Source organism: Athene cunicularia (genome assembly GCF_003259725.1).
Source record: "Athene cunicularia isolate RWA chromosome 26 unlocalized genomic scaffold, athCun1 chr26_part1, whole genome shotgun sequence".
NCBI lineage: Eukaryota > Metazoa > Chordata > Aves > Strigiformes > Strigidae > Athene > Athene cunicularia.
Window position 1 is genome coordinate 1757289 of NW_020799136.1, and position 10381 is coordinate 1767669.

Consider the following 10381-nt stretch of genomic DNA (forward strand, 5'->3'; position numbering starts at 1 on the left):
CGAGCATCCCAGAGAGGAGGGGGCCAGGTCAGCAAAGGTCCCCAGCCCCAGAGCTCCCGGTTTCTGTGGAGCTCCGGCACCTCCACGCCAACAGGCACTCAGGGACCACCAGGCATCGCCCTGCAAGTTCTTTGAGGCAGGAGCCGTGGCTGGTTATTGCGCAGTGTGATGAAGCCTTCATCCTCTTCATCCTCACGCACACACACATGTGCGTGCACACCCTCCCCTCCCCGCTCTGAGGCCAGACCCCAGCCCTGCAGGTCACTCCCTGAGCCCGGAGTCTCATTTCTTTACCCAGGAATTAGCTGGGCCTCTTAGACATCAGCAAACCAAACGAACGGGGTTTAACCGCGTGCTGTACGTCGCTCGTCCTGCGGACGCGTTTGTTGAAAGACAAAGAAAACGTGCACGGAACAAGCCACGGCCTTTAGTCACAGAATTTCTGCTGGGAAGCAACCTCTGCGCGAGGCGTTGTCCTCTCCTCGCGCTGGCACACGGCGCAGCCAGAGCCGTGCATCCCGGCGGGATAAACACGCTCTTGTTCCAAGGACATTTTTTTTTTTTTTTTTTTTTTTTTACCAACTGGGATTATTTACAATGAGATTTGGGAGAAGCGATTCACACCAAAACAAACAAAACCTGCAATATTTTAAACTGTGGTTAAATGGCTCTTGCGCCCGTGAAAACAGCCCCAGATGATGATGACGGATGTTGCTGTCGTTCCTTTAAGCACTGTACCAAAAAAAAATCGCAGTAAATTCACCAGTGAGAGGGTACATCAGCTTCAAGGGCCATTTCTGCCCTTATTTCGGGCGTGAAGGTCGCTGCTGGTGCCAGCAGCGGTTGTGGTCTGACCAGTGTCTGTCTCGTGGTCTCGCACCACCACCACCGGCCTTGCACAACAAGAGCTTTGGCTCCCAAAACGTGAGCTGCGCTTGCTCGGGACGGAGCACAAACCTCCCCCTGGGCTCTCACCGAGCTGCCTGTGGCTCGCCCTCAGCCATGTGGCTTGTGGCACCCCTTGCCTCAGGAGCAGGATCAGTGCAGAGCTAGGTGGGACCTGCTCCTGCTGTTGGGATTTTGGTGCTGACCAAAGCCAAAAAATACTTAACTTTGTTCATGCAGAGGGAGGAACAACAGTAGCAGAGCCAGGTTTCTGTCTAGCACTCACCCCACTGGGAGCATCTCTTACCCCCCACAGTCCTACCCTAGGCACTAGCCCCAACGTGTCGGGAGGAGGCGGGGGCACTGCTAACCCCAGGGCTCTGCAAAGCCAATCTCCAACCACAGCAAACATTCTCCATCTCAGGGGAGTGATTGCTGGCTCTGCCTTGTCAAACGCCATCTCCAGTCCCTGACGTGAAGAGACTGGGGAAGATTTTTACTCTAAACCGACTACTAGTAGGATTGAAAAAGAAACAAGTTTGAGGTCTGTTCACATTTCAATTCTGCGTGGAAAAATTTTACACAGAGCTTCAGCAAATTCTGCTGGAGTAAGGAAATACTAAAGACCTAAAGCACAAGGAGGAGGATTAAATGCCTGGTGATCTTAAAAGAGGAAGAGATCCTGCACTTAAACATAGAGGTGAGATATAAAATAACTCCGTTAACCAAAATTATCTGAAACCTGAGCGGTTTTTGTCACTGAAATCCCAATTTAACTATTTCAATCAGCCTAACACACTGCCACCAATAATTCTGGCTGTTTGGAGTCTGGCTCAGGGCTTCTGTAGCTTCAGTCTGCCTCTGCTTAAAAGCTGTTCAGGGCTAAGGGCACTTGCGGTTCTCATTATGTTCTTCTAACAACAAAAGCAGGGAACAGCTGCGAAAAAGTGTCTTGTGTGGTCAGTGGGAGAAGCAGGAGGAGGCAGAGAAGCAGGTCTTTGTCAGATCTGGTGCTTAATGTGCTTTAGGCTGATCTTTGAAGTTCATCACAAAAATAATAATAATAATAATAATAATAATAATAAAAAAAAGGTCTGCAATTCCCTAGCTGTCCATAGAAAACTCTTGCCCTCCCTCGTCTCTCTGCTCCCCATAGTTCACGCTCAGGAAGCCCCTTCTGTGCGGGTTCACATCTCGGTGTCGGCGGGGCTGTGCTGCCTGGCTGAGTGGCTGGTTTTGGAGGATGCTTGGCCGGTCCCGTTCTCCTGAGTCCCACCGTTGAGGTTTGGCTTCTCCTGCAGCTCAGGTTGCTCTTGGGGGGGCATCATCAACATCGTGTTTCTCTGGCTACCATTTTCCGTGTAATACGGGTCTTCAGCCTAAACAGGTACATAAATAACAAAGGCAGAGTTAGGGAAGGGAAAGGGCTGACAGCAGCCGGCTTTGATCGCAGGCAGAGGCTTGGCTGCCGGCGCTTCCTGGGCAGGAGGCACAAACGGCTGCAGGCAGGGGAACCTGCTCTCACTGACGAGAAGGGGGACAGGCCCTGAACCATGCCGTGGCAAGACGAAGCAAGAAAACCAGCCAGGAACTGTTTTGGGTTTTTTTGGGTTTTTTCTTTTTTTTTCCTCCTGGACCTGAAAAGAGAAGCCGTCAGGTTTTGTTGTTTTCTTATAATCAGGTTTTGGAGTTGACCCAGCCTTGGGTTTGCAAAGCTACCCCATGACAGACCACCTCTGCTTTCCGCTTTGGCCCCACGGAATGAAAGCTCTGGAGACTGCCTCTTTTTCTTTCCCTGTCCTTCTTTCTTTCAGCCTGTAAATATCTGTACAGCTCGCAGCAAGGTGCCAGCAGAAGTGCAGGACTGCACTCCAGCAAGAGCAAAGACACGCTGTGGGGCTTGTCAGGGCCATTGCTGGGGGACCCAGAGCACTGGCAGAGCTGCTTCTGTCCCCCCTCATAACTCCCCAACGTGTGGCAGGTCTGACAGCAAGGCAACGGGTGCTGAGGCTCCTGGGCCACAGGTGGCAACTGCCACCTGGTAGCAGGTAGCCCCGCTCCTCGTTGGCTCAGCAGCACCCAGCACAGCCCGCAGGCTGCCGGGCGTCCCGCCCGCCCCAGGTCTCCCTCAGCCCCTTTGCTGACCCCTTGGCCGTGGCAGTGAGGTGGGGGTGCTGGGTACGTCTCACCCAGAAACTGGACTGACACTGCCACACATTTACATGGGCAGGTCCCACTGCCCTTTCCCTTGCTGCCAGCAGCCAGGAGATGGTACCTGGAGGCAGCAGGCTCGAGAGCCCAAGCTGCGATGTCCCTGCCTCTGACACATGCACTTGCCTTCCCAGCGGCACGTTTCAAGAGGATCCTTTTGGCAAGGAAATAACCTAATGGCTTCCTGGGACACAACTGTTCCCTCGCCCACGAGTGCTGACGGGGGAAAAGCGTGGCCTGTCCTCACTTTACAGAGGGCTCATGTCCCTGAAAGTCACTGGCAGGGAAGAGTCCTCAATGTTCAGCCTGCCTGGAAAGGGGAAAATGGAAATAGGAAATTTTCTTTCTTGATATATTTTTATTACCATCACTTGATAAGTGAGGGGAGAAATCGCCTTTATTACAGCAACGGTACAAGACAGACATATAACTCAAACGCAGCAAATGGAAAGTTAAAGTGTGTCATTTTAATGACAAATTCATAAGGTTTTGGTGTCTCTGGAGGGATCTTGCTGGATGAGTTCTTACTGCTGAGCAAAAGTAAGTATTAGACCTAGAAGTACAAGGGAGAAGGGGGCGGATGTCCCACACGAGCGATCAGCTAAGGGTTAATTTTAGAAGGCGAGAGAGGTTTCCCTTCGCCCTGTACGGTGTGACCTCCCTGCTCATGCCCTTCGCCTTGCCCGGGCTGGCCCAGTCCCGGGTCTCAACGCCTCGTGGGCCAGCTGAGCTGTGCCATGGACCTGGGGACACAGGGACGGGCTGAGGGTACGGAGTGCAGGGCACGGAGCAGCCCCCTCCTCTCCCGCCCTGGGCCCCCCCCGGCTCCTCTCTACCTGCTCTTCTGCCATCGATAAGCACTAACCAGCCTCTCTCCCGCCGGGCTCCAGCTCCGCCGCTTCATCAGGAAGTAGCCAGCCAAGCCCAGGAACGCCAGCATGAGTCCAGATGTGACCAAGGCGATCAGGGTCTTCTGAGAAAAGTCCTGGTGGCTCCTCACGCTCCCCCGTTTAACGGATTTTATTCCAAACTGGAAAAAAAAAAAAAAAACACCAAAGAGAGCCGGGAGTCTGACAAACAGGAAACATGTGCATCTGCTGAACAGGCACCAGGCTTAAAACAATGCTGCTCTTCACCTCCTTGTTAAACTGCACGTAAACAAAGCTGGGCTTTGCTACCCAAGCTCCTGAGCTTAGCGCTTGCCCTGGGAGCTCTCACGTCCTCATGGTCTCAGTCCCATCCTAGGTAGGATTCTGTGGCACAGGGAAATGTTCTCCCTGGGAGCAGAGAGCTCAGGCCGTGAGATTTAGAGCGTGCACCTGCATGGCTGGAAGGTCTCTGTGTGCTGCTGCAGCCCTGGGTGCGGGCACCTACAAGCTGGTGGCAGCCTTGCTGGAGTCTTGAGAGGAGAAATTAGTTAAAGTCAGCACGGTGCTTTGAAGGAGCAGAGTGCCAATTACATCCTAAGAGTTACGGTTGGGATCTGGGGCCTTTTTAAAGAAAATACTACAGAATTTGACAGTGACTATTCCAAGCATTTCTGCCTTCCGTGGTTGTTAGTTCTCTCACTGGGCACCGCTGCCAACTGGCGGTTGGCTCCAACCATCTCATGTGCCAACACCCAACAGGCACCTCCGAGATGGAGGCAGGTCCAGTCTGCCCCAGCCCCAACTGACTGTCTAAAATCTCCTTTCTCCAGCCGCTCGGGCCATCCATTTTTTCCAGCTGAATTTTCTTAAGGAATTTACCTTTTCCCAGTGAGACTCCTGGAGCATGTCTGCAGCAGGATCTGCAGGGTTTAAAACAGGAGAGGCACATTACATAGAAGGTCACACTGCAGCTAATGTCAGCACGAAAGAGCCTGGCCACTGCTGAAGGAGGAGGAGCCGCGAGCCCCCTCGCTGCTCCGGAGGCAACGCCATGGCTCTGTGGATCTAGCAAGACCCCAGCAGAAAGAGCAGGAGTTGCAGAGAGAAGTCTCCTCACAGGCTGTAACTGAGGCTTTGTGTCCCACAGACAGTCCCCTCTCCCAGAGCCCACATCAAGGTCATTATCAATGACAGCCAAAGGAATTAGCTCAACTGACCTCTCTCACCGACGAGGATGAGGAGCATACAGTCACGGTCCACCTCAGACTTGGCCAGTTTAATCTGGCAGGGGGAGGGAACACGGTGGGTGCTGTTTTCACATATCGCGCTCCATAAGTCTGATCCCTTCATCTCTAAAAAGTGTTTCTGCAAAATTTAAAAAAACCAAACCAAACCAAAACAAAACAACAGGTATTGAATCAACCAAACCAACTAATTCTCTGTTTCAGCTATACTGGTGATGCTACTGGTAGCGTTGTGCGTTCACCCTTTGTGTGTTGGTGGCTTTCCCGTGCTGTGCAAAGTGAGCAGAAGCAACCAGAGGTTACAAAGAGCTCTGGACTGGTGTCAGACCTCCACCTCCCACTTCACCACTGCTTCGAGCCCCAGCACCTAGAAAATGGAGAGGCTTATTTCTTAACTTAATGAGAATTAAATGAAGAAGTTATTAGCAACTCTTGCAAATGGCATTTAAACGAAGCTAAATTTAGGATCTGACTTGTATGGCAAGTCTCTCTAACTTTTGGACTGAAACAGCTGCCTGAAGAACCCTATTGTTTCAGAGTCCCAGGCAGGGGCTGGGAAAGGAGGGAAATAACAAAGAAGCACTGAGCCTTCCTGTTTAGGAAATGTCTTCAGTGTTTTTGCTAGGTTGCTGATCAAAGGCTAGGCAAAAAAATACAAATTTCTCACATTTTAGAGCTGAAGCAACTCTTGGGTGGAAGAGGAAGAGGAGTGAGGAGCTGCAGCCTTTCCCTTCGGCGGGCCAATTTCTGTATCAGACAGGATAGGCTTTCTCCTCAGGTCTATTTTCAGACACGATCAGACTTGAAGACAGAGCCCACAGTTGCTAAAAGACGTTGTCAGCTTCCCTAACATCCTCCCAGCTGGGGACATCATCTGAGCTGTGGCTGTGCCCACCCACCCGAGACAGAGACCGGCTCGAGCTGAACCCCCCATCCTGCCCCTACCCTTCACTTGCTCTCTGGGAGGTGCCCACCAATGTGGGGCTGTGAAAGAGGAGAAAACCCTCTTGTCCTGCAGCGCTGCGCAGAGCTGGGCAGCTCAGTGCCTGCCTCTCTTTGCCCTAGAATTGCCTCAGTATTGTGCTCGGATCGCCACATACTCTTAGCATACAAAAATGCAGAAACTTATCCATGGGAGAATAACAAACAAATCATTTTCAGCTGTTTCTATAGAGCTTGGCTTGGGGTGAGAAAGGCCAAGATGGAACAAGAGACCCAAGTGTGTATTTTCCTTTCTCTGCTGTGGAAAGAACTCATCGGAGTGTCAGAGTTTCCCTTTGCAATTAGCAGCGCTGGGTGCCAGCTTATTGCTCATTTGCTTTGGGAAAGGCCAGCAGGAAAGAGAGACACGGCACGGTCCCTCCTATCTGCTCTCCTCGCAGACGCTCTTATCTGGTTCCCAGGTTCAGCAGCTGCTGAGCCTGAGCTGGATTTTCCCTCTCGATGAGTGCTGAGGTGAAGGGTCTGCTCTGGGGTGAGAGCTCCCAGAAAAGCACGGCTGGAAGCGGGGCAGTTTGACTCGTTTCACATGGAGGGAGGGTTAAGAGTTTGTGCAACGAGCTACGACCCCGTAGGATGTTCTGTGTGGTGTAGATGTGTCCGTTCATGCATACGCAGGTATGTAATGCACGCTTAATGTGCATAAGCCCCGCGCCGGGGCAGTGCCGTTGCCCACTAGCTGGCATCTGGGATCAAGATGCCTCACTCCCGCGGGAGCTTCCAGGTGAAGTTCTTGCTAAAGTGCAGCCCCCGCAAAGAGGAGCAAGTCTAAGTGCCATTTAATCACCGATTTGCAGAGAAAAGCCAAGTAAGAATTCCCTCATCCTGAGCGGCTGGCTGACCAGCAGAAGTAAAATGAATCGCTGTCCTTTTATACCCAGGGCACTGCCAAGCCTGCTGTCCCACAAGATCCAGCACCATCTGCCCTCTGTTGCAGGTCGTGCCCGCAGTGTGTAAGGTTTCTTCCCTCCCACCCACAGTAATGTCTCAGCCAGACCCTCTTGGGCTTTTATAAATTCTTCGGTTTTGGGGCACAAGGCCAAGGGCATTTACAGAGAGCCTGGGATTCCCTTAGGAGTTGGTGCAGATGGGGACACTGATCAACAACGTGCTCCTTCAGATGCCCTGATTTCTTTCCTAGGGCAGTTGGCAAGACAAAAAAAAGTCATTCGCATTCCCAACAGGGAAGAGGAAGAAGAAGAACAAAGGCAATTTCCCGTTAAACATGGTGGGAGATCCTTTAGAAGCTAATCTGACCCCAGAGCTTAATCATGAAAAGGGAGGTTTTATGCAACCACGAGGTTGCATTTCCCCTGGGACTGCTGTGATCATCCCTCTGGGATCCTCCTGGGACCGCCGTGATCATCCCCATCTCCATCCGTTTGCACAGCTCAGATGCTCTGCCCTAGGGATAACGGGGTGAGCTCCCCGCCCCAAACCAGCCCCCCAGGTATGGTGGGTGACCCGATCCCTGCAAGCCTGAGAGCACTGCAGGAACCTGCCTTGAGCTCTTTTCTTGCAGCACCCCCCTCCTCCTGCACGTCCCCCCGTTGGAGACGTGTGGCCACCCAGGGCTGCAACTCACGCAAGTGTAGGACTCGTTGAGCTGCAAGCAGATGGCTCCGGTGTCACTCACTTCTTTGACATTGTGGCATGTGATGTTCTGGAAAGGAAAAAACAGGGTGGTGGCATCAGTGAACTGTCGGGGCGTTGTGAGACAGGCCCAGCCTCCTGGTGGTCCCACAGCCCACGGTGCCCAGCTGCATCCTCACCTTCGGGCTGTCCGTGACTCTCTGCAGTGGCGTGGTGGCAGCTGCAATGGGAGAATGCCCCGAGGTGGCAGGAGAGCTCGTCAGAGCTGGCGTGGACCCCAGGGTTTCTGCCATCGTGCTGGGTCCTGTCGCTGGGCTCTCGGTTGTGGGCACTCCTTGGCTCGTCTGATTTGGTTCCGAGGGGGTGCCCAGTGGCTGCGTGGGGGCTTGACTGGGATGCAGACTTGTCTGCTCAGTGCTGAGCCCCTGGGAGGTGGGGTTGGTTGCCAGGGACCCGGCTGCATCTTCGGTTTTGAAGAAATGTAGTGAAAAGGATACATGAGAAAGCTTATGTCCCCTAAAATCAGTGCGTGGCATTGCAATGACTGAAGTACAATATTGATTTGTCATAGCCAGCCATACCAGAACGTGTTAGTGGCTGTGTGAGAAACGCCCATTAGACTTGCTTCGGTTACCTAATTGTTACACGCGCTTCCTAATCTGTTTACAATGGGCTAATTTCCTGGGCATACGCCGCACCGCAGCAAGGATGCCATCGCCCGACCTCCCTTGCATCACCCTCGTCTCCCCCTTGACCCAGCGCCTTCAAAAAGATGCATTGATTTCAAACAGCGTAAGAGAAAGTCACCGTACAGCTGTGCAAGGGTCCCTGCTTCAAAGCCCTTCAGAGCCTCGGCCTCTCGCTGGAAAGACTGGCAGATCTCTTAGGGCTGCCATTTGCTGAGCAAAGAATAGGTGTGTTGAGATAAAAGATTAATGAGCATTTTGTCCCTTCATCTCTTGGCTGTTTTGAAAAGGATGGGTCTAAGCTGCCCGTCCTGAAGAGAACAGCGTTAGTTTTCCCTCGGTGGAGTTTTTTTTTGACAGGATTAAAGCTTTTGACCATACTATCAGGCTCTTTTTTGAGAGCACGACCATGCGCCAGCTGTGCAGTTTCTCAGGGCAAGCCTAATAAATCTGATTATTAACGAAAATGCTACCGGGAATCACCGGGGGATCGAGGGGAGCAATTACCAGTCGTCTCTGGTGTCAGCTTGGTGGTGCTGGGCGTTCCGGGGGTTCCGAGGGCTCCCGTGCTGCTGGTGTCTTTTGTCCCCATGGCCACGGCTGTCGTTGTGGGGGTGTCTGTTGGGCTCCCACAAGTGTTGCCTGGGGGCAGAGGAAGGTGTTAGGGGTTACTGTCCCCCCCCATCCCAGCCCTGAGGTCCTGCCTGCCCCTGAGGGTCCCTGTGGGCAGGGCAGGGAAGCGTCATCTGCTTTCACAAACTCACTTTCTTGCCCCGAAATGGCAGGCTGCCTTAGAGCTCACAGGGGAGAAGCTCGGAGACGAACCATTTCGGCTGGGCAAGCATCACTTTTTGGTGCAAGCCCTGCAGAAGCTCCGGGGCTGCTGGAGCGGCGCTGGAGGACGTCAGGCTCCTTTCTGCCCTCACCCTGCCCCATCCTTGGCCTTACCGAGAGGTGCACAAAGCTCTGCACAAAGCTGGATTTCATAGTAGTTCGGGTTTATAATCCTTGGAGGAAAGACTCAGGCCTTGGAAGAGATCACTTGTGGGCCTCAGGAAAAATAAGTTGGATTTGCAGTTGCAGGCACAATTTCAAAGTAAATAGAAACATCCCCACTGGCTTGGGATCAGCTCTGACTCATGAGCAAAAACATCTTTGGAGGTAAAACTGAATGTTTGGAGAATGGTTCGCTGTTCTAACTTAAAGTTTATATATTGCTTCCTGGTATGTTATAAAGATGACACTTCCAGCTTTTCCTTCTGAAATGAACTATATGAGTCAGTGAAAATGCATTTCTTCCCATTTCTTAACCTTTTCTATTCTTGAGATGTATTTTCAGTTTTCACAGCTTCGGTCTCTACTCCAGGGCTGTTGCTGTTTAAGATTCTGATTGATACTAAAGAGAAAAATCTTACAAAATACATTCTTCCATTTGTATTTTTGCCCGGGGGAGCCTGAGCTCCAAGAAAAGTTACTTCATCCTTCCAAACAACCCTTGGAGAAGGAGCAGCACGGACAGGTCCTGATCAGCTGCCTGGCGCTGGCACCAGGGCCGCGCCTGCTGCCAGTCAAACACGGGTTTATGTATGTGCACAGTAGTATTGTGCACTTCAGTATTGCCCTGGCAGGAATTTCTCTGTGTTGGAATAGTGCTTTGCTGGATCAGGTCCAGAGAACCTGGATGGTTTATGAAAAGCAAAGCCTGAGAGCGCTGAAGTTTATTTTGGCGGTGGGTGGCAGCAGGCAGAGCTGCTCGGCTGTTCCTGCAGCCGGTGGGTGGTTGTGTCGGAGGGTGCTGAGGGGGGAGTGCACCCCAGCCTGGCCCCCTGGGGCTGACAGTGCTGGTCATCCCATCCCATCCCATCCCATCCCATCCCATCCCATCCCATCCCAT

General features: G+C 52.4%; 1 protein-coding gene across 1 annotated transcript in view; it reads right to left on the reverse strand.

The window, feature by feature from the left end:
• Positions 1-557: 557 nt before the first annotated feature.
• Positions 558-10381, reverse strand: part of CD34 (CD34 molecule) — a 15040-nt gene continuing 5216 nt past the window's right edge. Inside the window, exons 2-8 of the mRNA XM_026864214.1 lie at positions 8995-9129; positions 7981-8264; positions 7794-7871; positions 5183-5330; positions 4845-4885; positions 3962-4126; positions 558-2264 (exon numbers count right to left, since the gene is read on the reverse strand). Of these exons, the coding sequence (XP_026720015.1) occupies positions 2073-2264; positions 3962-4126; positions 4845-4885; positions 5183-5330; positions 7794-7871; positions 7981-8264; positions 8995-9129 (1043 nt within the window). The 3' untranslated portion in view covers positions 558-2072. The remainder of the gene's footprint in view (positions 2265-3961; positions 4127-4844; positions 4886-5182; positions 5331-7793; positions 7872-7980; positions 8265-8994; positions 9130-10381) is intronic.